This window comes from Lagopus leucura, unplaced genomic scaffold (genome assembly GCF_019238085.1).
Source record: "Lagopus leucura isolate 7727_CA_CO unplaced genomic scaffold, USGS_WTPT01 Super-Scaffold_760, whole genome shotgun sequence".
In the NCBI taxonomy this organism is placed as follows: Eukaryota; Metazoa; Chordata; class Aves; order Galliformes; family Phasianidae; genus Lagopus; species Lagopus leucura.
This window is the reverse complement of record NW_024962257.1, coordinates 1,934,182-1,960,901: the sequence shown is the minus strand read 5'-3', so window position 1 is coordinate 1,960,901 and position 26,720 is coordinate 1,934,182. Positions and strand designations below refer to the sequence as shown.

The 26,720-nt window shown below is 49.5% G+C and overlaps 1 protein-coding gene and 1 long non-coding RNA gene across 8 annotated transcripts in view; one reads left to right on the top strand and one right to left on the bottom strand.

Annotated features, from left to right (window-relative positions):
* Positions 1–11,358: 11,358 nt before the first annotated feature.
* On the bottom strand, positions 11,359–12,811 carry LOC122176303. Its single transcript, XR_006177688.1, has 3 exons — positions 12,754–12,811; positions 11,775–11,917; positions 11,359–11,555 (listed from the first exon to the last, which is right to left on the bottom strand). It is a non-coding gene; the product is annotated as an uncharacterized LOC122176303 (long non-coding RNA).
* Positions 12,812–13,363: 552 nt separating this feature from the next.
* Positions 13,364–26,720, top strand: part of PDGFA (platelet derived growth factor subunit A) — a 33,204-nt gene continuing 19,847 nt past the window's right edge. For all 7 annotated transcript variants that reach the window (XR_006177618.1, XR_006177620.1, XR_006177619.1 and 4 more), the window contains exons 1-4: positions 13,364–13,839; positions 14,825–14,921; positions 22,010–22,114; positions 24,353–24,540. Coding sequence is in view for 4 of the 7 variants with exons in the window: in XM_042864286.1 (XP_042720220.1) it covers positions 13,777–13,839; positions 14,825–14,921; positions 22,010–22,114; positions 24,353–24,540 (453 nt within the window). In the remaining 3 variants the exon portion in view is untranslated. The remainder of the gene's footprint in view (positions 13,840–14,824; positions 14,922–22,009; positions 22,115–24,352; positions 24,541–26,720) is intronic.

Here is a 26,720-nt window from a genome sequence, read left to right as displayed (position 1 = left end):
TTTTCCCCTCTATTGCTCAAGTTTCAATGACACACGAAACTAGAAGGAAAATCTGTGTCTTCTTTTATATCACCAACTATTTAGTTGAATTCTGTGGTTCCCTCATTCTGAATGTATTCACGTTGAGACAATTTTGGAGTCCCTGAGGATTCCCAGGCACCACCAAGCTCTGGAAGCATTGTGTGAGCTGCATGTGCAGAAGCAGCATGGCAGCCCTGTGCCCACGGCAGCATCCCCATGCATGCAGCCAATGGGCCCCGTTTCACCTGCAGTTACTTCCCTGCACCTGCACAGAGCACAGAACTGCTCCAGGAAGGGCAGATGGCAGCAGGAGGGACGCAGATCTCCCTGCTTCAACAAATGCATCCCTTTCTGCATTGCACGGGGTCGTGGCCTTGGGCAAAGCACTGCGGATAAAGTCAGACCAGGGATTGGGGCAGTGGGCAGAGCTGGACCAGCAGTTAACTCCCACCTGAGATAGCGCTGCACTGTCAGGATTTATTGCCTTCATCCCCACTTGCAGCCAGCCTGAATGTTTCAATTATCTTTCCATGTTTTGGCATTTCCCTAACAAGCAGTGTTATTTTGTTGCTTCTGTTTCAGCAGAGACAGACAGGCCCTTGTTTTCCAAACATTACAGGCATACACTGAAAAGCAGCGGGCGGCAGCAAAGCATATTCGGTCTGCTTTGGTGGCTGGAAAGGTCATTCACCCACCTCTGCCTCACCACCTTGCCCCATATGTCCTGCAAAGGCTCCATTCTCAGCTCCTCACCAATGAATCCTCTTTTCCTCTGCGATGGTTTCGTTGCTGACCCCACCAATTAATTGCCGTAATTTGTTCAGTCTGAGTTTCTTAGAAGTTAATCCGCTCCCTGGCTTGACTTTCCTTAGGCAAATTCAGCCTTGGGGGAACAAGGAGTTACATCAGTGCTGACTTGAGCTCACGGTTTCTGCTTTTTGGCTCCATTTGTATCTCAAATTGCTTATTGGCATCGGGCGGTTGTTTTGAAGATCTCTCAAAGCTCCAATCCTTCCTCTGCGATGCTCCACACACTGATAATGAGCCGCGCTCACTAATCTCCCATCAGGATTCATAATGTCATACCAAAATCCTCATCAAAAAAAAAAAAAAAAAAAAATCCACCAAAAACACGTTCATCGCAGTTTGTTCGCAGTACAAAAGGTCATTCTGCCTGAGTCGTTTGTCAGAAAACTCCCATTTAGTGCAAAAGTTTTCAGTGAAAATTGTGAGGTGCCAATCAGAGTGCTTCAATCCCAACAGCCACCAAAAGGGGAGATATTTCCCACGGCTGCTGAGAAGGGCAGGGGTGGCTCTGAGCGATGTGGACTCGTGGGCACAGTGGGGATGGGCTGGGGCTGCCCGTGGTGATCAGAGAGGACTTTTCCTACCTTGATGATTCTCTAAGTGTGCAGAAGCACAAACCCAAAGGGGGTTTCTTTCAGAGTCCTGAAGAAAAGTTCTGTGCGTCCCTCCAGAAACCCACCGTGCTGTGGAAGCCCCAAACGTGTGCTGATGTCCACAGGGTGCACAGCGATGTGTGGAAAGAGGCTGCTTAAGTGGGAATATAACCAATGAAAACTCTCCGTGTGCTATTTTCAAAGACAACCCTTTGGCATCAGCAGATTAACCTTAAGAATTCTGCCCTCTTGTTTTTATCTCATCCCACCCATCACTACGGGCCTGAATCAATGGGGCCACTGTGTGTCACAGAGTCATAGAACCATTTCACTTAGGCCTCTAAAGGCCATCTGTCCCCCTCCCTGCAACGCACAGGGACACCCACAGCTCCATCACATGCTTAGGTCCCATTGTCTGACTTTGGGGTACCTCCACCTCTCTGGGCATCCTCTGCCAGCACCTCACTGCCTTTATCGTGTCTGTAGCACCACGTGTGCCAAAAACCAGCATCACCTCTCACTGGGCAGAGAGGATGGCGATGGGAAGGGCTCCGTGGCTCCTGAAAGTAACCTCTGGAATCAAAATGCTTCATTTCAACACAAAAACAATAGCACACGAGACCTCAGCTCCCAGGAGGGCAGGATTAAAGGAATGGATTTCAGCCAAATGGGGAAACTGGATGGAATCTGCATGCTGACCCCCAGCAGTGCAGCCCTGGGGGCACTGCGCAGGTGGGGAGGGCTGTCTGCAGAGCAGGGCTCGTCTGTAATGCAGCGCTGCTGATTGTTTCCTACCCACTTGATAGCCACCAAAATAGATCCAGTTCTCCCCTGTTTTAGCCTCTGCTAAAACCCTCAGACCGCATCTTCTCCTGTAACAAAAAGTATGTGGAATTGGCTAAAAAAGAAACATTCCTGTTCTCACAACAGTTAAAAAAATTATATATTAAAAAAAAAATTAAAAAAATCCACTCCTTTCCTAAAGAAAAAAATAGCACTTTATGGGACTTTATAAAACCGCTTCTGTCCAGAAGGCTCCTGCGTCAGCCCAGCTTTGTCTCTTTAACCATTGCTGTGCCAAGCCTCGCTGTAAATTATTTATCATCCCAAAGTAACTGCTGAAAATAGAGGCTGAGGGGAAGAGTGAGAACAGTACTGCGTATGGCATCGTTTATTTTGATCGTTCTGAAAGACTTGCCTGGAGCCTGCAGCCAAGTCTGACCATTAAGGAGGGAGGGCAAGGGGAGATGAAGCTGGGACAAACACGGGTGAGTTCATTAGGGCCTGGGAGTAGCTGGGGAGAAGGGGAGAAGAATTAAGCAGCAAGCTGAACTTGCAAATGGTTTTGGCATGAAATCACAAGGGCAAATACAAAGCTATCCACCCCCCCAAACACATGGAGCTGCCACTGTGCAGGGACAACCCCATCTATCTTTTATCTATCTATCTATCTATCTATCTATCTATCTATCTATCAAATCAGACTGGATGGGGGTTCTTTGCCTCTTTACAGTGGAGAAGAAGATCTCTGGGCCTCTCATAAGCTCAGCACAGGGCACAGCACTGGGTAAATGCAGCTACTGACAGAGAGATATAGGACATAAGGTGCATAAATGCAGATGCCATAGGAGTGATATGGGACACAAGGTAGATACATACCATAGGAGCGATGTGGGATGCATCACATTTTTGCAGGAGTGTGGTGGCTCTGGGCAGCCCTCAGAGCTGGGATGAGCCCAGTGGATGGGCACACATTGTGTGCGTGCTCCGTGCCCTGCAATGGAGTGGCTGCTGATGTTGCAGAGCCAGGAGAGCAGAGAAACACAGACCCTGCATCTAAATGGGGGGAGCACTGGGAACACCACAGCCAGGCAGTGCTGCCGGCAGAGGGAAGGACATTTTGTTGTGAAGGTTGTTTTTTTTTTCTTCTTGGATATGTTTTTTCTTCCAAGTTGCATTTCTTTGCGAGGCTTTGTGGACAGTGTGGGCAGAGCCAAGTGGGAGGAATTTAAAGAGAGAAGCCAGTTCAAGGTCACAGCCTGATAGGCGAACATAAACCAAACAACCACTCATGGGATGAAGCAGAGCCCCAGGGCCACAGGCGTGGGGCGGGCTGGGTGCTGCGGCAGCACTGGCAGCACATGGCCATCAGCCAGGTGTACGGGGAGACCTGGGGAGAATCTTCAGTCAAAACAAGGGGGAAGGCATGAAGGGTTCCTGCAGGGAGCCCAGGGGCACAACCCGAGAAATGAGCCTGACTCTGCTGTTTGGGTCCTGGCCCTAAATCTGGGGCGGGAACGTCTGGGCAGCTTTCCAGATGGGGCAAGTGAAGCTTGGGAGAGAGCAGCTTAAGTGAGTGTGGCTGAGGAGGGACAACACAGAGCCTAGCACAAGCCAAGAGGCCTTGCAAGGAAAACCAGTCAAGCTGTTTGCTCTGTTACCTTCATATACAGCACAGGCTTCACCAGCAAGGAGATGGATGCGCTATCAGTCATGGCTTTGGTAAAGGAAACCTGCAAGGCTGGATTGCTTCGCTCTTGCTCCAGTAGCATCAATTCATTGCCGCTTTTGCTGACACCCGCTCTTTTCTAATGCATACGTAGCTAGATTAGAAAATAATCATGATCATGGACTATCACTGCTTAGCCTGGTATGGTTTTGTGTCCTATGAGCATGGCCAGATTTTGTTCTCAAACTGTTTCACCCCAGCGACACTCCAGATGCCACTGTCTTGCTTCTTGCTCTCGGTGCTGCTCCCTTGGCCCAGGGTCCCTCAGCCCTGAGAAGCCTCCTGCTGGGTGGATGAGTTACAGTCTCCAGGTGACCAGGCTGATAGGTTGCTCCCAAAATGGCTTCAAAGCAATTTGGGAGGGAAGAAAACACGTTTCCTGCAATCTGAATGTCCCTGGGCACCAGCCACATGCGGGCATGTCTGCTGTCACCATGCAGGCTTTGTGCAGCCCACCTGGCCGGGCCAAGGTGCCCACACACACTGCAGGTCTTGAGCCACAGCAGGGCTGTTCAGTGGGGGAAGCTTTTCTGGCATCACCGGTCATGTGCTGGAAATTGGACTGCAACCACAGAGTGGATCAGAGCTGCATTTTGAAGCAGTGATGTAGAAGTTAAAGACTCCATAGCTGATTCCCAGTCTCTTGAGCCATCTGGCTCCCTATCACTATTTTATCTCGCTCAAATGCTGCGTATGTTGAGGCCCTGCTTCGGAGTAATGGCATTTCCAATTAAATCAACAGCCAGTTTGGGTTACACAACCACCAGGAGAAGAAACACGAGGCAACGCAGAGCATCTCTTCCAGTGAAAGGCTCCTGATGACAGCTATGGGTGGCTCAGGGGCCGCAGGGGAATTCCGAATGGATGGGAAAGCAGCAGTGCCACAGCCAGCGCCTGCGGAGGGTGGGACCAGAGACATGGGGAAGATGTGGTTATGAGATCAGATGGGCCTGGGGAAAGTCAGAGGAGATGTGTGGAAACCCAGTGGGCAGTGAGTGGTGTGATGCTGGGGTGAGCGTGCGGTGGGAAGGGTGTGGTAGCGCAGGCTCCAGAAGATGAAATGCTTGCTGAGAGCCAGGAAAAGAAGCAGGTCCATCCTGGTGACGTCAGCAGAGCCCTCCAGCCTCGGCGTTAGTCATAGGGCTCAGTGCTGGGCTGAAGCTGGGCTGAGCTTGACCCTGCCCCGGCATCCCTCAGACAGCCAGCACTGAGTAAGACCACACAGCACACCGCACACCTCCAGGGGGAAGTGATTAAGCCATGAATAAGAGATCCACCAGCTGTTGTGCTTCGGTGTGCAAGGCTGCTGTCGGAGCATGGCAGAAAACTAAGCCGTAGGCCAAGAGACCAAGGGTGAGACCTCCATGAAGGGCCACGGCAACGGCTGTGAGACTAAAAGCATGAGCAATGGAAACAGATACAACACTAGCTTGGGCGTTTGAATGCTGACATCTTAATTTCAAACAAAGGAGGATAGAAGACTATTTTTGAAATCCTTCTCATGCAGTAATGCTCCCAGCTCCCACTTCAACAGGAGATGAACTTACACAACTTTTGGACACCCTTGGGAAATTCTACCACTTCTTTGCTTCCACAGTTGTCAGGAACTGCAGCTGGTGTGGGAGTGGTGGCATGCCCTCCCTCTGCAGGGCACCAGAGGACCATCAGCCCACAGCCCCCATCTGCTCCAGCACTGCTGCAGCTGAAGGGAGATGGAAAGCTGTGGCAAAAGAGGGAGGAAACAAAGAGACTGCGGAGATCTGGAAACCACGAACAGAGAAAGAACGGGCAGAAACAAGGAAAAAAATGCAGTGAGAGGGAGGGAAGAAAGAAGTTGTAGTGAAGGAACAAGAGAAATAAACCATGTGACACTAACAGAAACAGTGCAAGCAATTTGACTGTATGCACCATGGCTGGGCTCTTGCCCGTGGCATTTAGCTTCACAAACTCTCCCAGCCATTACGCACCAAAGGATCATTAATGCAGCAGATGCGCCAGACATACGTAGGAGCGTGTTAATATAGGAGCTGATGTAAAAAACACCTGCTGGTTTGGCAGAGCTGCTCAGGAAAGATACATGTGGCTCATGTGATTCTGCAGTACTTACAAAGGTATCTGCACCGTCCTCATCACACCACGTGTGATTTCCATTTGCCTTACTGGGAGCTGTGCACAGTGATGACATAACAGACACACCAGCCTGCAGTTCAAGGGAGCCAGCCCCATTTATAACAGCAGAGAAGCTGACGTCTTAAACGTTCTCATTTTTTTTAACCCCCATATGAAAATATGTAGGACATGGGGAGGAATTCTCTCTCTACAATGCCTACACTCTCAGACCTTCTTGTTTACAATGGCGGAAGCTTTCATCAGGAATTGGGCTGATGCCACTAAGAGACACTTTTTGGAGATGTTTGCCACGTGGCCAGCCTTGTCCCAGTCCTGAAACCACACCACTGTCATGAATGTGTGAAGCCTTAGAGGCACTGGTGTGCCTTCTCAGCACAATGCTGGGCTGGTACCTGGAGATGCAGCAGTGTTGTGGGGCTGTTTCCAGGGGCATTGCAGGGACATGGGGCTCTGACTCACATACAGCCAGCAAACGGCTGCTGTGACTTCAGATGTCACAGCCCCACAGCTGTCTTTGCGGGCTCTGCAGGAGGCTGGAGGGAGGCCTGGGCTCCGTGCTGCCAGCTCAGGGCATGGCGTGAAGCAGGGCAGGGCAGGGGCAGAGCCGGATAGAGCAAACATTAGCTCTCGCAGTTCATTACGGCCCATTCCCAAGGTCCCTCAGCAAACAGGTTTCTGCTCTCTTTCCCTGCTGCTCCATGGGATTTTCTCTCCAGGTTCTGCCCATCCCTGACCCCTCCTTGCCCCACTGCCCTTGCTGGAGCTCCAGCATCCCCTTCTCCCTGCAGAGTCGGGCAACAGGGATGCCACTGGCCCTAGCTATTATTGCAGACACAAAGCAGGGATGCAGAAAAAGCTGTTCTTTTATCCCTCGTCTCTTTGCTTGCTTCTTGGAATTTAAAACCTTTCCTGCTCACCTTTCTCTTCTCAGATTTTCTTTTAGCCCAAAATAACTGCAGCGACACAACCCACCGCCTTGGATTTCATTCTCAGCCTCACAGTCGCCACTTTATTTTGCCTTTTCCCAGTTTCATGAAAGAACGCAGTCGCATGAATAACAGGATTATTTATCATCCTCTCCCTCCCCTTCCAGGATGACTTGCTGTTTATGGAAAGCACTCGAGTGCAGGAGAGATCGCGCTACAGTTAAACAGACAATGCTTAAAGGGCCATTGCCCACACTTGGCTTAACAGAGCCTTTCTCACTGATTTCCAAGAAGGAAGGTGTTCTGCATCTCTGCTGCTGGGCACCACATCACAGATTGATGCTGGAAGGCAAACTCGTGCTGCATTCAGTAGGATGGAGAAGATGACTTTGCACTTCAGTTTTTGTGAGAAAACTGAGGAATTTTCTTTTGGTGTAAATGCGGCACACGTCCCCTTGGTAGCCCAGCACCATAACATGTGCAAGAACACACTCCTTGTACATGGAACAGTGGCTAGCAGGTCACTGACCGAGCTAAGACATCTATAAGTGGCACAGCCAAGCGATGCGACCACTGTGTGCTTGGGAGAGTTCTACTGCTCCTGGAGAGCAGCGGGGTGGTACCAAAACTTGCCTGCAGGTGAGAGATTGGTTGGGTTAGGAAGCAGCTGCTCCCATCTGCTCATCCACAACCTACCCCGGTCAAAGGCGGGCTGCTGGCCTTCACCACATCCTTCTGCATGTCCAACCACGTGCCTCGTGGCTACAGAGCTTCCGCAGCTCTTAGTGAGACACTGCATAAGCATTTAGTGTTGAGGGTGAGCACTGCAGAGCACTGAGTTCCCTGGGCAGGTCTGCTGAACACTGCGTGCCACTGCACGGCCTCCTTGCTCTGCTCTGCTCACCACAGCAAGTGGGTCTGTGACAGCAAAATGCCTCGAGAGGATGGAGGTGCTCGGGGAGGGTGGGCTTCGGGTGGCACTGCAGTGAGCTGGAGATTTCGTGCATGGCCCTGCCAGCTGTGTGCATTCTCCGAGACCATGTGAGGACAAGGATGCTGTATTTTTAGAAAACGAAAGAAGAAAATGAAAAGAAGAAAATGAAAAGAAAAATTGTACAGAACTCTGCAGCACAGTTTCTTTTCTGCCTTTTTTCTTTCTCTCTTTGTTTTTTTTATTTAAAGAAAGTCACGCTTTCCATTTGCTCCTCTCCTTCTCCTCTATTAACTGGGTTTCTCTGACAAAAAGGGTCAGAAATTCAATTAGGAAAAACTCACAGCCATTGCAAACATCTGCAGTTCAAAATAAATTAGCGATTCCACTTGGGCAGCCTTCATACCTCCTGTGTCCTTTGGGCACGGCCGGGTCCTGCAGCCTCTGGTGTGCACAGGGCTGAGAACGCGTGCATCACTCCTGTGAGTTTTTATTGTAAGGGAGGGAACCTCACAGGACAAATGTGTAATGTTGTAGAAGCAACAAGGTTGCATGGATACCAGAACACAAACGGAGCGGCCTGCACTTTGAGAATTTGAATTCTTGGGAGGAACAGCTATCTCACTGTGTTTGGATGGTGTTTGGATGGAGCTTAATAAAATGGACTGCTCCAAGCTAGGCCTCTGCAGGCTTCCAAGCTACAAACAATGAAGAATAATATCACAATTTTATGGTAGTTAGCATGGCTGAGTTACATCCTGGATGGTCTCCACAGAATCCCTGCGACTGGCTTTGATTTGAGTCAGAAGAGAAGGGTTTTACACCCACATTGCTGAGGATAAATGTACACCATGCACGGGGCTCTGGAGATTGAGCCCACAGCATATTTCTGGCATTTACAACACATTTCAGTGCAGGATACCCTAAGCTGCACTGGTACTGTTACACTTACTGAGCAGGATGGACTAACATCACTGACAAAGCACAGCCCATTTTTAATAGCTCTAACCACCAGGCAGAAGATATTTGCGACTTGCAGCAACTCCACCGCCTCACTGGGGTGGGGAGTGGGGAACAACTGCATCTAACCCACCAAAATAGCGGGCTGTGCTGGTATGCAGGAGCCCTTGCTCAATGCCTAAACATGGTATCTTGCTACCCAGGCTGGCAGGGCTGCTGGTCCCACTCAGCCTTGAAAGTGAAGCTCATGTCACTCAGCACTGAACCGCTCGGCCCGAAGGGCAGGGGGAGTGTGCATCAGAGTGTTACTGACTGCCTTTGCTACAAAACCTGGGCATTTCTCCAGGGAGAGCTGGGTCTATCCCTGCTGAAGTCAACGTGGGACAAGTGCAACAGCTTTATTGGACCCTGCCCCATTCACAGGACACCAAACACTCTCCAAAAATACTGGAGCATCAAATGTCAAGGTGCACAGGTGGCACAGGCCATGGGCACCTCTCTCCTTACCTGCAGGGACACTGTAAAATCTTTCTGAGTCCCTTCTCACCACCCTGCTTAGCTGAAAGCTTGGAGCAGATTTGCATCTCACATCTATTTAAGAAAACTATCAACCACGAAAGCATCTGGAAAGTCACACCAAGAAAAGTTTCAAAGAAAACAAAGCCTGGCCAGAGAGACGGAGCTGGCATAAGGATCCAAAAGGAAGAGCTGGAAAAGGAGGAAACAATCTTTGTGGTGCTGGAACAGCAGCTCTCCTGCTTGCTCTCCTTACAGCTTTCCTGTTGCTGTTCCTGGGCCAGGTGTCAGGACAGAAGTGCTCCTGCCTGCTGTCAGCACTCTGCTTTGCAAACTGCCGCCTGTTCCGCACTGTATCTGTGACAGCTCTGTTCCTGAAGGCAGGTGGCAACTGAGAGGAGGGAAGAAAACCTTCCTGTGGCACGTGCCCCTCTGAACTCAGGCCAACAAAATGGTCAAAAGCAGAGAGAAACCATCCAAAGTGGGTGAGCTTCCTGGGATTACGGGCTGAACTTATACCCCCTTGTCCCGCGAGGCACTGACGTGGTGTGGGGCTCAACTGCGGAGGGCATTTCTTGTGGTCTCTTTCCAGAGCCAACACACTTGTGGCTCTCAGTCCATCGTCAGCAGCCGTGGCAGGATAAAACCCCAGAGCACACCGAGCCCCATGCAGCCTCTGCACTAAAACAGGTTGCTCCTCCCAACCAACCCAACCCTCAACCCAAACGCTGCAGAAATGGGAACGTCTCTCCCTGCCACGGCTGTGCCCTGACTGCCCACCTGCCTGTGCTCACAGCCGCTTGCTCTGAGCACACACTCCTTGCTCTGAGACACCGGTTGGTCCCACACAGCTGGAGCTCCTCGTGTCTCTAAAAGCCTGCATGGACTGAACAGAGCTCAGCATGCGGTGCTGGGAGCCCAATGTGGGCCACCCTGCCCTCGTGCGTCACCGCTCGCAGAACACACGGGTGCTGCTGATGGAGCTGCATTTCGTGTCAAGGAGCACCGCATTCCTTCCCCCAAACCACGCGCTGTGCAAACCCTGGAAATCCTCCCTCAGCACTCTGTCATAGTGTAATTCCATTATAATTCCTGACATTGGAGGGGCTTCTAGCAGCGTGTGCTTCAAATGAGACAAATGAGACATCTTGCTTGCCGTTTCCAGACAAATAAAGAAGTGCAAAACATGATTTTATGACGCTCTGGTCTTTGTATGGATTTTCTTTTCAGCCTATAAATACCACGCCGTGGTTACAGGTATCACGCAAAAAAGGAACCTTCATGTTTGGTGCACACATGTTCCATAGCCTAGCTGACTGCAGGAAGGTGCCACGCAGAAGTCAGGATCGGCTTTTGTGAGGTTTTTGCACTCCTGTGAGGATTTGGACTTCCATGGCACAAAGTTTGCACTTGTCTCTGAAACAAAAGGGAAGGAGGCGATGTGTTTCATAACCAGACAGACAGCCCAAATATAAATCTGCCTGCAGATCCCGTGTGAATTCCATTTGTGTTCCCTGCTCCTTGGTCCCTTGGGATCCTACATATCTTGCATCATTATCAAATATTTGCAACAATCCATACGAACGGCCTGATGTTAAAAGCTACTCTGAGTGTAACTGGACCTGGAGGAGAGATGCTTATCTGAGCTCCGCAATGACAGATTCAGAAGAGCTGCAGTGTGCTTCTCATCAAGAGAGGGGACAGCAGGAAAAACCAAAACTGCATCGATTTTTGAACAACAAACACGGTAAGAGCTATTTCTATGGCTTTCATAGAGGAGTACCACTGGAGAGGGCTCCAGCACTGCTGGCCCCAGGCACGCTGCCCAGTGGAAGAAGGAAAGAGAGGAGCACACAGATGCTCGGTGCCAGACTCTATTTCCCTGTTTGGTTATTGTTGCTTTTATGACATCACAGACCGTAAGAGCTGTCGCTTTAACCCAAAGAACTGATAAGTGCAGAGCAGACATTCCTTTTTATTTTTTTTTTTTAGCCAAAGCCGCCAAAACCGCTTTTTGCTCTGCGGTTCTGACCCCGTGCAGGAGGTGGGGGCAGCCGGGGAGCCCCGCAGTGTCCCGCAGCGCCCGGCTGGGGCACCCCGAGCTCCTCATTTTAGTTATCAGAAGGCATTTGAGAATGGCTCCACACTGGCTCGGCGTTTTCCTTTTCAAAAAAAAAAAAAAAAAAAGAAAGAAAGAAAGAAAAAGAAAGAAAACAACATTCTCCTTTCTCAACATTCTCTCAACATTCTCCTTTCTCAAGTGCTTCCAAATCTTTTACATCTCTTTCCCTTTCCAACCCCCACCTTCTTCTTTCCCCCGTTGTGGTCCTGCAGACCACCCTGTAAGCCTACATGACATCACGAGGGAGAATTAAACGTACTTGAAAGGCCACTTCTGTTTTGGTGGGAACTTCTATGCAATTGCAAAGTGCCCATTAAAGCACAGGTTGTTTCCTAGAAGCATGTCCAAGCAGCAGCGCGCAGAGCCCTCCAGGGCTTCTAGAAAGCATTCGCTTTTGAAATGCTGAAGGAAATTCAGAGATGAAAGGATAAGTCTCCCTGGCTGTGCATTTACAGTCTATTGTCTTCCATGAAGGATAGTATCACTCCTCAGTTGTGTTATTGCAGTTAATCCACTTAAATGCTATTGGATTTTCAGATGAGCTGAATTCTTTGCATCTGCTATTAAGATGCTTTGTTTAGATGAGAAAGGGCCGTTATTTAAATCACAATGAGTTCAGGGAGATGTCAGGGAGCAGCAGCACCTTGTGCCAATCTGCGCCGGGAGAACGGGGGGCATCGGCGCTCCGGGAGGGCGGAGATGCGAGAGAGGAGCGGAGCCGCCCCGCCCGCTGCTGGGGGTTGGGGGGGGGCGCAGCGGTTCCGCGGCCGCGGTGGGGAGCCCCGCACTCGCGTATGGCGCAGCCGCTGCCGCAGGGCGCCCGCTGCCTTTCGCTCTTATTTGGTTTTTTTTGGGGGGGGGGGGGGGGAGAGCTTTCCCCTTTGCAACGAAGGCTACGCGAAAATAATTATATATATATGTAGAGATAGAGAGAACCCAACCCCAATCCACTGCCACCCTGCCCCTCCCCTTCTGCCAAAGGCAAGCCTCCCCCAATTAAAAAAATAAAAATAACCCCAAGCCCTCCGCGATCATGGCGATCTCTTCGCCTTATATAAAAGGCAGCGGGGGCACAAGGTGGATCCCGTCAGGTTACGGCGGCTGTTGCGCAGCAGCTCCCCCGCCCCGGTGCCGCAGAGAGCCCCGCAACCCCCGGCACTGTTCCGGCTCCTTTTCTTTTCCCCCCCCCCCCCCGTCCTTCCCTCCCGCCCCCCCTCTCTTTTTGCATGTGGGCAGACCCCTCTCCCAAGGCTGCAGCTGCCGGCGGCCCCCACGCCACGACTTGTTGGTGGGGCTGGGTACCGGGAGGAGGGGCGGGGGAGGCGCCTGGCAGCGCGCAGCGCTAAATGCCGCTCCGGCGGCCGCACGCTGCAGACAGGCCCGGCTGCTGCGAGCCCGGAGTGCGCCCTCCGCCCGGAGTTGCAGTTCGTCTCTGCTCCCCGTGGGATTTAAATCTTCTTGCGTAGAGACAGATTATATATATATATATATATAATTTTTTTCCTTCCTCCTCTTTTTTTTTTTTTTTTCCTTGTTTTTTTTTTTTTTTTCCTTTTTCTCCCGTGCAAAGTGAGGAAGGAACTGCACCAAGGCAGCCCTCGAGATCTCGCAGTATTGCTCCGATTTATCGCTGCTATTATTCATTAATTAATTCCCTTTTTTAAATCTCAACCCCGAGCGGACCGTTCTCAGAGAGAGAAACGTTTCGATCCGTATCAGTAATTTTATTTTTCGCCCTTTTTGCGAGAAAAAAAAGCGGGGAGAGGGTGCAGTGCGGCCCGGCGGGGCGGGGGGAGACGCCGGCAAATCCAAAGCTCCGCCGGTCCCGGCGCAGAGCGGCCGCGGGGGGAGGCGGGACCCAGCGCCGCCCGCCAGGGGGGCGAGCCGCCCCACACAGGTGATGGGCGTTTCGGCTGCGCTCCGGATCGACTCCTTGGGTTTCACTTTGGTCTGATCTAAGCAAATATGCAGAAGTACCGGCTGGTCTAGTCCTAAGAGCCAGGAGGAGCGAGCGAGAGCGGCAGAAAGGAGAGCGGCCGCGCTCCCGTTGGAAGGGAACGTACAAACAGCGGCAGCGCCGTAATTCCAGCACCGCCACGCCGAGGCAGCCCCGAGCCACCCTGGATGCGGAGGACCCCCGAAGCCACCCCGCTGCCTTTCCCCTGAGGGATGGTACTGAATTTCTGCGCGGCAGGAGCCGGCCTGCAGCTCCTCTCCATCAGCGTTGCCTTTCCTCCGTATCTAAAGTGCACTAGACCGCGATGAGGACCTGGGCTTGCGTTTTGCTGATAGGTTTTGGCTACCTGTCCTTTACCTCCTGCGAGGTAGGTGCGAGAGCTTCGCCGCGTTCTCGGTGCCCGGGGGACGCCGCAGCCGGGGCTCGGGGCGGGGAAGGGCTGCGGCTGTGCCCACCTGGGGCCCGCGGGCATCCCCGCGCCTCGGCCCGGCCGGAGGCACCCGCCCAGCCCCGCGAGGCAGAAAGCAAGTTGCCATTTCGTGCGTGCCATCGGCACGGGGAATGACCGTGCATTCCGCTCCGGGGCTGTTGGCTGCGCTTGAAAAAAATAATATAGATATATATGCGTACCCACATGTTTATAGGATATATAATAGAGAGATTCACGCCCCCCGGGTACAAACGGGCTGCGGTTATTTGCAAACAGAGCGGGAGCGGAGCCGCCCGGCAGCGGCCGCCCCCGCGGCGCACAGCGCAGCGCAGCCGGCAGCGCTGCGGGAACGGCACGAGCGGGGTGCGGGCACGGGTTGGGTGCGGACCCCGAGCTGAGCGCAGACCGGGGGTTGAGGCCCGGGGGGGGGCCGATCGGCGAGGCCGCGTCCCGGGCTTCGCTACAGGTGCCGTCGGGCGGGGGCTGCGCGCCGCTCGGCGCTGCGGGGCGGCTCCAACTTTTCCCGGCCCCGGGGCTGCGGTACCCTCCCCGCTCCGGTAGAGCCGTGGCCGCCGCGAACTTTCAACCCGTTCGGGCAAACTTCGGCGGGCGGCTCTGCGGGTGGGCTCCCAGAGGGGGCGGGGGAGGCTCGGGGAGAAGCGGCGCGGTTCCGGCGGGCACCGAGCCCGGCAGCCCAGAGCCCAGCCGCGCCGAGGTGCTCGGCCGAGCCGTGGCGCAGCCCCGCGGGTGCGCTCCGGCAGGCGGCGGAGCCGGGGGCGAATCTTTCCCCCGCTCGATCCAAACGCGCCCCGCGGCACCCCGCGTCCTCTTGGAATCCCCGTGCCCATCCCCCGGCCGCGGAGCGCCGCGCGGGGCTGCGCGCTGATCCGCGGTGTGTGTGTGTGTGTGTGTGTCTTTGAAGGAGGCCGAGATCCCGCAGGAGCTGATCGAGCGGCTGGCGCACAGCGAGATCCACAGCATCCGCGACTTGCAGCGCCTCCTGGAGATTGACTCCGTAGGTAAATTAGTCCCGTCCTCCTTCCTTCCGCGCCGGCGGCCGCCGCCGCCCCGGGGGGAGGCACCGCTCCGCTCCGCGCGGGGAGCTGCGCTGCCGAGGGAGGCGGCGGCCACGGGGCCGCTCGGGAGTTCAAACTTCGTGGGGTTCGGGGTGGAGAGGGACCCGGTGACCCTGAGTGTTTTCAGAGTTCTCCGTCTCTCGGCGGAGAAGAATTTCCGTAAGGGTTGCTGTTGTTCTTGCATTGCTCTGTTATCTTTAAACTACTGTCCTAGAGGTATTTAAAATATTTGAAACAATATTTATGAATGAAGTAATGTCTCTTCAAGTGCTGGGCTTTATTAAAAGGAAAATAAACCGTCCGCGCTGATTTTGAGCAGGAACCTGTGCATGGAGCTCACCCTGACAAATACACTTTCCCCAAAAGAAAACAGCGCGGGGTTATTTTCTGCATCATTAGGCATGCAAATGGGTGTAGTGAGAACGTGCAGTTCAAACAGATCGTTGCAGCAGTAAATCAGACGGAGCGGTGCAGGACTGCCGGCTGGCTTATCGTTGGTTTCACTGGATGCACTTTGCTCCTGGTGATTTCGTGCCTTAGTTGTGAGAGAATAAACCCGACGCCTTTGATGTGCCCAAGGGAAACCCGCATCGCTCTGAGGAGCAAACATGGAGAGAAATGAATGAGTTCTTGCTTGCGTTGGTACGGGGCCATCTCTTTCTAAACCATATGCTGTGTGTTTTTGTAAGGGCTGTGCCAGGTTCAGTCACCTTCATTCAGAGTTGCAGGATCCTTCTAGAGTGCAACTCATCGCCTTTGGTGTAGTGCTGCGTTAAGGAGCAGGAGGACAGCACGCTTGGAAGGTGTCTTACAGACATAGCTTTCAATTTTCATGTGATTAGGGAGCAGAGTTTCCCATTTTACTGAAAATGAGAGTGTTTCTTTCTTGGCGAAGTACTTTACCGTAGAGACCAATTAGTAATTACCAGATCTGTTGGCATTGCTTTAATATTTTTGGAGAGCAGTGCTCCATCATCAGTGCAATTAAAGAAGCTTTCACAGCGGAGGAGGGGGATGCAGTGCATATCTCCCCACTGAATGCTGCTTTGGACCAGACAAGTGTGCTACTGCTGAAATCAGAGGAGGGCCGTGCTGCAGAAGGGCTGGAGCTGAGCGCTGGGGTTTTGGAATGCCGTATTTAAGTCAGTGCTCTGTAGCTACCAGAGTGCATCTGCATTTGCAGATAGGCCGTGCTTCATTTTTAAAAGAGAGCAAAAGTTCACAGGGCTCCACTGAGGCAAGCAGACAAGTGGTGGCGGGAGCTGAATCCATCAGTGCGTGTAGCAGGGGAGAGAAATGTATTTCAGAAAAGAATTATTTACCTCGTGGCAAATATTAACCAGAGGATGTGTGACCAAAAACTGAAGAGGTCAGCCGCGAGTTTACAGCTTCGTTCTGCTGTTTCCATGCAACGTGTCAATTTAGAAACCATTAGAGAAACGAGGCATGCATATTTCACTATTTCAATGTGAAATGGTAATGCCTTAAGACGTGAACTCAAAACAATATTAAAAAATAAAATATTCGGCCTTTCAGCCTGTGCCTGCTCTGTTTGCACGCATGCTGAGCTGCATAGGCAGGGTTGGATCTCCACAGGCAGTCGCTGCTCCTTCCTACCTGCCTGTATGCTTTCTGGGCACGGTCTCTGCTGCCGTGAGTAATGCCTACCGAGGGGTTATCAGAGTGACTAATCCAACATTGGAATTACCGTGTTTTCTTCAGCTAACAGGATTGGGCCTGTTTACTGTCTGTAATACAGGCTTGGCTTAGCAGATCAGCTGTGTTTTGAATGCTGTTGGTGAGATGATCTTTCTGAAATATGTGTATTTCTTCAGGGCTGTCGCGTTTAGGGAAGGGCTGGTTTGGTGAGGGCCTGTGCAGTAGCTGTATTTCTCCTTTATGGCACGTACTGATTTGACTCAAGGAACAGAATTAAACACTCCAGCAGATATCTGCTCCTTCGTTTCAGTGCATGGTGCTGCCAGCCCTTCTGCACGCGAGTAGCCCTGTTTAAACTCAGTGGGTGGACTTGAGAATTAAGAATGATTTTCTATGGGAAGAGTTTGCAGGATGGGGCATGCATGCAGAAAATGTCTGATATTACTGAGTAACGAGGCAGAATCTTGTGGAAAACGAAGGAAGAAGAGTCGTTTTCTTTCCTGCCATGCAAAGCATGCATTTTTAATTGGGAAAGTAAGTTTTGTAAGTCAGAGTGGGCAGGCTTTTCTTGTATTCTGACAGATTTGGTCGCTATATTGTAGCGCAGAGATGACTGATAACCCCCTTCATAAAATTAGAAACGACACCCCCAGACCATCTGTCGTATTACTTAAAGAAAAACACTACCCAACATGGAGCCTATCATTGTTTTCACAAAAAGACAATCCGGGCCAGTTTGTCTGAGCCTGGTGCTGCATGTCCGATCCGAGGAGAAACCCCTGCAAAGGCAGCACGAAAACGCTGCGTTCACATCAGAAAACAGCCTTGTATGTTGAGTTAACACTGGGATGTGAGTCAGTGCTGGGCGTTCGTTGGCACGATGGAGAGCAGAAGCTGACCTTATTTAAAACAGAAAGCACACACGCTCCCAGGAAGTAGGCAGCTGCAGCGTGCGGAGTTCAGATTTACTACTAGCAGACTAACTCACCAAAACGAGGGCATTTCCTACATTCCGCCTCTGAAAGCTCCCCTTGCCTTTGCAGCGTGGTTTCTCTCCTTGCGCTTCACCTCTCCCATCTGTCCTGTGGGAGGCAGAGCTCATTTCATCACCTCTTATGTTTGCCTCCCGCTGGGAACAGACTTCCCCAGTCCTCTCCCTGCCTGGGGAAGCTGGGCTGAGTGTGTTTCGCTGCATGGTTTAAGGGCATCAACCGCAGGGTCAGCTTAGGCCACACGAATGGGGCGGCCCGTGAGTAAGAACTGGCAGAGCAGCTCTGTGCTGATGGAGGAACTTCTAAACGAATGGTTTGTGGGCTGCGTCCCAGTGCTCAGTCTATTGGAAAACCTTCTGTTGACTTTGTGGCTTTTGGGGTGGTGCACCAATTAGAGATGTTACAATGTGATGTTAGCTTGCCTTGCACCTCTTAAGCATGATGAGAGGCGGGCGTCTGCCTCCTGCGCTTCTCTGAGGCAGGTGGAGGATCTCCTCTTCTCTTACAGTTGGCAGATCCCATCTAAGAAGAAGAAAAAACCAACCTAAACAAAACAGGACCTTGCAGGCTGCTACTTATATTTCCTTTAACAGATCAAAGTTGAGAACTTAATGGCCTCTATTTCTGCATTTGAATGTCAGGAGGGCATATTTTGCATCAGTCAGAAAGGAGATCAAACAGATTGACGTTGCCTAGGGCTTTCTGGCTCTAGGACCGATTTGTAAGACAGACCATTTCGCTTTATTGTACCTTACACCAAATTCCTGGAAGCAGGGAGGCTGAGAATTTCCCCAGCTCCTGCAGTTGGTACTAGAAATCTTGGACCTACTCTTCTTGGATGCGCATCCAAGTGACATCTAGAAGGGTTTGTGTTAGGGCTGCTTATGTTGGTGACTGTACCTCGCACATAAAGTTGCTCAGGAAGGAGATGGCAATGTGAAAATATAAAATGACAAATATAAAGTAACAGTAGTCTCAGGATGCTTTCCACTTGCTTTTTTTGGGAGAAGAGTAATCACGTATTGGCAGAGTGTCACAGGAGCTCTGTGATTTATACTCCATGACCTCGTGGAAAAATGCCAGGCTGACAAAAAAGAACAATTTCAGCTACACTAATGGATTGACCAAGGCTGATTGCAAGAGTTTTTCTACCCAGCATTGACATGTTGTCAGTACGTGAGAGATTACGGAGAAATTTCTTGATCAGCTGCCATGAAAGCATTTTTTTTCATTATTAAAATGTTAAAAAAGAACTTAATTAATCTGGCACGGTGCAGCATCCTCCATCTTTGCTTAGTGACAAGCAGCGTTCAATTTCTAAGCGAAGAACTCCCCATTCCTGAGCTTTCTGCTCTCAGGCCCTTTTTGTGAGGTGCTCAGCACCCATAAACCTCCATTTTCTTTGCAAAGAGCTGGAAGACCTTGTCCTGCAACTTCATGTTCCCAAGTCAATACATTGGTGGAAAAAGCTGATACAAATTAAGGTGTGGTTTGTTGGGGAATCTTTCTGGCAGGTTGTAGATCTTTAAAGTCAGACTGGAGAGAGTCATTTGTAATTACTGTAGCATTGTTGTTTTAATGAAGTGCAATTAAATCTTCTGTCTGCCTGTTTCGAGTGATATACGGAATCCGAAACTGTCTTTCTGATTTTTCAGTGCAGTGATTTTTTCTTTGGGCTTCATTGGGAAATGGAACTGCTCCGAAATGCCAGTGGGGGTCAAGAGGAGAAGGAGTGCCTTTAGCATTACAGTGTTGTCTGACACCAACCATGTGCTCCTTAATGCTATTTATTAAAGAAAAAAAAGCAGCATCATTGCTTTGGCGATAGAAATAATACAATTCGTGTTGCATAATGCATTGGGGTTTGACTGGAACTTGTTTGGCACTTTGCTGTGCTAGCTGCTTAAATTTTTTCTCTTTAACCACCACAGCGAGATGTGAACTTACAAAATGATATACATGCCTAAGATATGTAGTGAGACAGTGAGATGCAGCATGAGCCAGAGGCCTTCTTCACCTTAGGAGTCGTCTTATAAGCAACACATGCTCCTCGACATGTCATTTTGCTTTATAAACATGATGATGGAATATGGCTAATTGCAGCTGAGTTGAGCAGTTAGATATAAGCACATGGCTAAACATATTGGTTAACTGATCATACTATTCCTTTAGTCTTACTCTTTCTTTAAACAAGAAAGCAAGGAATCAGTCATGCTAAAAGGAAGCTATGGCAGCGTGTTGAATAAAGGATTAGGACCTGTGGCTCAGGCTGGCATCACTGGCAGCTTCTCTTTTCAGCAAGATGTCTATGCCCACTGAGCAGTTAGGGTTAGCAGCATTAGTGTTGTGTTTAATCCTTTTTAAACTCTGAGTGTGCACAGAGATGCTTCTTGCTCTGAGCCTCGCTTAGATCTCGCACTGAGCAGCGTTCCTGCTGCTTTCTTCTGAGTATCACTTCATTGCCTCAAAGCGAGGGAGAGGCTGTGACAACCTGAACTTGCCAAGAAGGACGTCAGCATTAAGGTGTTGAGTGGCTGGGCGTTAGGAAGCAGAAAAAGGCTGGAGGAAGATCAGAACGGATCCTCATTTTGCATAACAGCATTTGGGGTCAGGTGGATGGCTCGCTGCCATTGGAATGGGATGCAGGAGACCTGGCTCCGTTCCCCAGTGCAGTTGCAAACTTCCTGTGGGATCTCAGGCAAGCCATTCTGTTTACCCCACAGATGAATTTTGTGGAGTATGGGGTGCAATAAAAGCAGAAATAAAATGCATTAGTCGTTGCTATGTTACATTACAGGGCTGGGATTGCAAATAAGGCCCACAGTCAGCTAATCTGTTTGGTTCCAAAATTTCTCACTGCAGTCAATGGGAAGCAAGTGCTCTGCATTGGTGGAAGGAGCCTACTTATCTGGTAGATTGAAACTCTGGATTTCACACTGACTTATTTCAGACAAGGATCTGTTCTGCTGATGAGGAAAAGCGGATTGATGGGGCTTCCTGGCCCTATTTTTTTTTTTTTTTTCACTCTCATTTAATCTTGTTTCAGCTGCATACAGTACTGTTTTCCAAATAGTGATGGTATATGCTCAGACATAGAGCTCTTCTTAAGGTGCTGGAGACATTTGTCTTCGTGTCTTAGCCAACTCTGCAGGTTGTTCCATGAGTTGCATCTCTTTAGGGCAGGATTTCTTGGAGGCCAAAGGGAAGAAGCAGGTTTACGTGTAGGGCATGCCCTTAGGGAGAGTGTTACTAATAAAGCAGAGGTCAAAGCTGCTTGCAGAGTCACAGGCAGCTGTGCGTGCAAGGTGAACTGAAAGCAGGGAGCGTGACAGTGCAGAAGACAGAGGGATGTAGGCATTGCTCACATGGAGAGAGCGTAACTGAGTACAAACCATTTACATTTTTTTGGTGTATTTGGCTGTTTTCTTTGGAACCGGCAGCAAAACCTTGAAACTGTCCATTGACATTATGGAGGGCACTCCAAGAAGCAGAGTGCTAAATATCTTAGTTTGCTGTACTGAACTCTGCACGCAGTCCTCAGCATGCTTACGTCTGCCTGACCCACTGTTTGCAGACTGTGCTTGCTGTTTTCAGAACCCTACTGCATGGGACGCGACCTGGACTGCTTCATTTAACAAAACCAAATAGTTGTAGCAGTTATTTTGTTGTTTTTCTAATGATAAATTAAATGCCAAGTTTTCAGTCTTTGCTTTTTCTCATGGCCCTTTAACCCATGTGGTAGGCTTATTTAGGGAACAAGATGAGCCTGGATGCAGTCCCAGAGTTTGCAGTAGCTTCAGATGCCCCTCCAAAGGTTAGGATACTTCACAGGGGATTTGTTCTGCAACGGAGAGGCTAAAAGGAAAGCCACGCTAGTTATTTGTGCTTTTGATTCTGTCCCGGTACAGCCGTGGAAACCAAGCTAGAGAAAATGTACAGAGGCAGCATTGTTGCTGTTGGGTGTGTAGCACTGTTTTCTACTGTAGCCTCATGCCAGAGTTCACTAAACTTCTCATAAGAAACATTTCCTATGAAATACTGTTGATCTTATTTCTACACCTTTCCAGTAAGAGAAGTTTTACTCTGCCTTTCACATAACAAGTGCATGTGTTTCGCTTTAGATGCAGTTCTGTATCACAGAGTGCGTGCTTTGGGGGGGGCTTTCAGTAAAACGGGTGTCAGAATTGTGCTGTGCATGCTTACATGTGGCATTTCATGTTTATGTCTTCCCTGCCTTATACCTTTGTGTTGATAGGAATTGCGTTCGATTAATTGCAGCACAATTTGGACTTGTGCAGTTTTATATGTATGGAACAGCACTGTTAGCAACTTTCCTGCTAATAACGGTGCTGAGGTTTAATACTTTGTTTCCTCTTTCAGGATATGATGATGTTTCAGAGGCAAACTTGAGGTCTTATAGTGTTCATTCTGCTAAACATGTGCAAGAGAACCGTCCTGTGCCCATTCGCAGAAAAAGAAGCATTGGTAAGAAACAAGCTGTTTGTACTCGGGGAGGAAGAACAGAGGGGTGTTTTTGGTCAGCCAAGCAGGGCGTTTCACTGGAAGAATGGGATGTGCACAAAAAGGAAAAAAGGCCACTTCTAGCTTCTGCTTTTCTGTTTGCACAAAATGAGCTGCTGCCTGAGAATCTGTCTTGTGGAGGCTGGCCGTAGCAGACAGACGAGCACAAATTCTTTACATTCACTTTCCTGTTGCAGCATGTTACAAAGCTAGACCTTGGTTAGAAAACGCTGTGATATTCAATGTATAATTCATAGTGTGGGGAACAGCTACAGCCGTTTGCTTTAAAAAAAACATCAACAGTTGGTAGGGTTTTCAGTACAGAAGCTCCACAAAAGGAAACAGCTTGACTCTTTATTCAAAAGGAAAAAACAGTTTATCCGAAAAATTAAAAGCCATTGATGGAAACACTGGGACATTCATTTCGTCGTTGTGTTGAGCACCAGGCATGTTTACAGGGGATTTTTTTCTCATTAAACACTAATGAAGGCAATCCAGTCAAGTCCAGATCCCCCGTTAAAGGGATGCTAAGGAATGTGAGGGCGGTTTTTGTAAGCAGCGCTTGTTCATCTGATTAGACCTGTTTGACCATTTTACTTGGTGGTGGAAAGCATCCACGTTCGTATCTATTTAGGGTAATTCAGAGTCAATGCATTCTAACACGGAGCTGTGGCTGCCCGCAGTGGGTAGCACAGCATGCTGTCGCATGGATTTGCAGTGGGAATTGGCAAGATGCTCGACACACTGAATGCCTCTGGAGAGCAGCGGTTCTGAAACAGTCTGCTGCACTTGGCACCTTGCTCTGCAGGGTGTTGGATACCTCTCCATAGCAGTCAGTGGGAACTGTGTATGCTCAATAACGTGGAGGAGTTGCCAGCTACCTTGCTATATTGAACCCTTTAATTTTGTCAAGTTCGTGGCACTGGGGATTGAGAAGAAGAATTTTCACTCTGTTCAGATGACCAAAACATACCTCTTTAAAAGCCAGGCCTGGATTTTCATGTTACAGTGCAGGCCAAGCCTGAACTTCTTGTGCTTCAGGAGTAACTGAAGAAGTGCAGGCAGAATTACAGTTCCCTGCCCCGTATGACCCGAAGCTATCACTGCTTCCACTCAAAGGCAAAACATCCAAGCTGCCTTCAGAGAGCTGACCACCAAATGAGCTATCCCTGAGATTGCTATTATTTTCTGGACCGTTTTAAATTACCGGTTTGACTTCCTAGGCAGTCCCTGGGTTGAGAACGATGCGGGGTTTGGATTTCTCACGACAGCAATCACACAGTGCAGTGGGACTGAGCTGAGGGTGTCCCTGCTTGTTGCAGGGGAGTTGGACTGGATGACCTTTAAAGGTTCCTTCCAACTCAAACAATCCATGATTCTATGATTCCTCTTGTTCTGGTGCTTGTGTGGCTGAAGCTGCCAGCGACAAGCTCACCTTACCTGAACCTAGAAGTGAACTTGTTCAGCTGAAAATGACACTGCAGGTTCCTCAGTCGTGCTACTCTTGTGGTTTTGCCTTATTCAAAAATAACAGATAAAATAAAACCACAGAACTTTGCACAGAACTTTCGATTAGAACTAAATGGCTGTTGCCCACTGATGGCGTGTGGACCAGAGTCCATATGAGGATGTTAAGGTTGTGGAAGTGGAAACTCAAGACTCAGAAGCTTCAAGCTGGCACGGGTTGTTTCCCAGCTCAGCCAATTCGAGTGTGATTAAAAATACCCTCAGTGCAGCTTCTGTGGCTGCCTTTGCCAGGTACTGCATGTTGGTGTGATAATATATGTGAGCAGTGGTTGCCCCAATACTATAAAATAACAGCTGCTGTTCAGCAGTTGCTATGAGGCTGTATGGGAGAACTGGCTAAGGCAGGGAAGCCTCTTGCTGTCACTTCTAAAGAGCCAGGATTGCCTTACCTAGTGATATATATATACTCCAAGCTTGCTGGGAGCCGAGCCTTTGTCATCATGCATTTTAGGGCTGGGTTTTCGGGAGCAAGTCCAGCTTTCCCCCAGGGCAGCAACCACAGTGCAGTGGTAGGCAAACAGTGCTCGGCACCGGCGTGTTGGGAAGTGCTGGGTGCTGAGAAGTGCCTCGCCACGGGCTAAGGATGCCGCTCATAAATCGGCAGTGTGCGCTAGGTGGGTGCTCTGAGGTGAGAGCAGCTGTTCACCTGGAAGCGTGCATTTCTTCTGTTCACAGAGGAAGCCATCCCGGCTGTCTGCAAAACACGGACGGTGATATATGAGATACCTCGGAGTCAGATTGATCCCACCTCGGCCAACTTCCTGATATGGCCGCCGTGCGTGGAGGTGAAGCGCTGCACTGGCTGCTGCAACACCAGCAGTGTGAAATGCCAGCCCTCACGGATACATCACAGAAGTGTCAAGGTGAGCAGAGCGGGGCTGCAGAGCCCTGAGAACCTCCTCGTAAGTGTAGGAACTTCAGGTGTTGTGGCCTGTTCTGCGTGGTCTGGATCTTTAACACCCATCCTCTTAGCAAGGGGGCTGGCTGCTATGCTCCTCTCTGGTTGAGTGAGCCAAGGGCCTTTTCAAATGGCACCATTGCTGGAAAATCCTGGGTTTGGATTTGGTTTCCACAGGGTTCCCTTCAGGTTTTTTCTTCTCTTAGTAATGAAAATAAAGTTGATTGTGTCTTTCCCATGATCTCGCACTGTGCAAATCTTACAGTTAAGAAGATAAAATGACTCAAGGGGCATTGGACTTAAAAAAACAAAAAACAAAAAACCAAAAAAAAAACCAACAAAAAACAACATCTCAGTGTGGAATGCTGTTTTCTTAATTAAATATTATGCAGCCTAAATTGGGCTTTTATATTTGACAACATAACACTTTTGATCTGAAAAAAAATGTGTTTCAAATTATCTTACCCCAGGGATAGAAGACTCAGCGGCTTCATGCTGTATTTACTCATTAGACAAAATCCCTGTTGCAATTTTCCAGTAAATACTATGTGAAATATTTCTTGTGTTCATTAGGCTTCACTCTGTTCTAATTTTTATCAGTGTTTAAACAAGTAATGTTGATTTACATCTGCATGTAGGAGATTAGAGTTAGCACTTACACTGCTAAAGCTCTGAGTTCGTGTTGCTTTGAGTATTTTAAGAGCAGAATTTGTTTAAAAAAAAAAAAAGAAAGAAAGAAAGAAACCAACCCACGTTCTTGAACATGAAATTGCCCAGTACAACACTCTGATCTCTCTACTTGGAATGAATTTCTTCTTGAGGAAGGTGCTGTTAACCCACGTATGTTGTAAACACAAAGTGTGGCATCTGGGTCGATGTGAAGTTTTTCATACACGCAGGCAGGCATCTGAGCAGGACTTCTTTTCTGAGCATCTGAAAAATGTTTTCACATCCAGATAAGCTGGAGAAACGTCTGAAAAGATTTCCTCACTTTTTACAAAAGCAATTCTATTTGCACTTGCTTGCTGCTGGTCTGCTTGTCCTGTGTGGGGGCTTTGCAGCAACGATGAAAAATGAGGAAAAAAACTGGAATCATATCTAAGAGCTGAGTGCAAACCAAAGAAGTTGGAGCATTGCAGTTGTAATAGGAGCTGAACAGCTAAGTGCTTCAGTGTTATATCTAGTGCTGTTACTTTTCGGGTTTGGTTCAGCTTCCAATTAATTTTGTGTCACAAGTAATAGATATAAAGTAGTTGGAGATGGCCAGCAAGGAGTTGTCCTGTGTACTGTGAACCGTGTTGGTGTTTGTGGTAGGACTGAGTAGCCCTGTTCTTGTGACCTGTCCCTGCAGTGCATGGGGGAGAGAGACTGCAGTCCTCAGTTGCTCAGGGACCCCAGGGGCTCCCTAGAAGCCTCAAGGATGCAGCCTGTAACTGGCAGCACCTTGGTGGGATGTCGCTGCTGAGGCTGCTTCCCAGCACACAGAGTCTTGCACTCAGTGCTCTGATAATGCTTTGAGTGCTTTTAGATTTGCATTCATTTTAATAGGGCGCAAGCTAAAAGTAGTCTCAGCTGAGCAGCTGCTCTTTGTGGCTGTGTAAATATATTGCCACCAGCGATATCAATATACGTCAGTCAGCTTTGAAGGACATTTTTTTCCCCCCAAAACTCCAAGACTGCTCCAAATAGTCATTAAGTAGAAGGGGGAGGGGGAGGGGGGAGGACAAGAGGTCAAGCAGGAACAGGATGTTCATTGTAAAGGTTGTAGGCTGACCCCACTGTCACACCAGAAATCTCTGAACAGGATCCATATTTATGCCCTCCAGAGTCATATCCTCTTGTAGCTTTGATATAATTGATGGTTTTATGAGCTTTTTGTCAATCTGACGTTCTGAGCTGAATGTCTGCTCATGCCATTAAGTAGCTGGCCCAGAGTAAGGGTCGCTGGAAAGGTAGGGGGAGAGTTCTTGGAGAGCCTCTCAGCTGTTCTACAATGTGGTTGGAAAGCTGTCTTGTATTTTCCCCTGATGTCAGACTGCATAAAAGCCCTCTTTTGATTAAACATTGAAAAGGCTTTCCCCACTTCCTCTTCATTGACAAGGTAGTGAGATCATAGCTGGCCCATTCACACTAGAGAAATGTTCA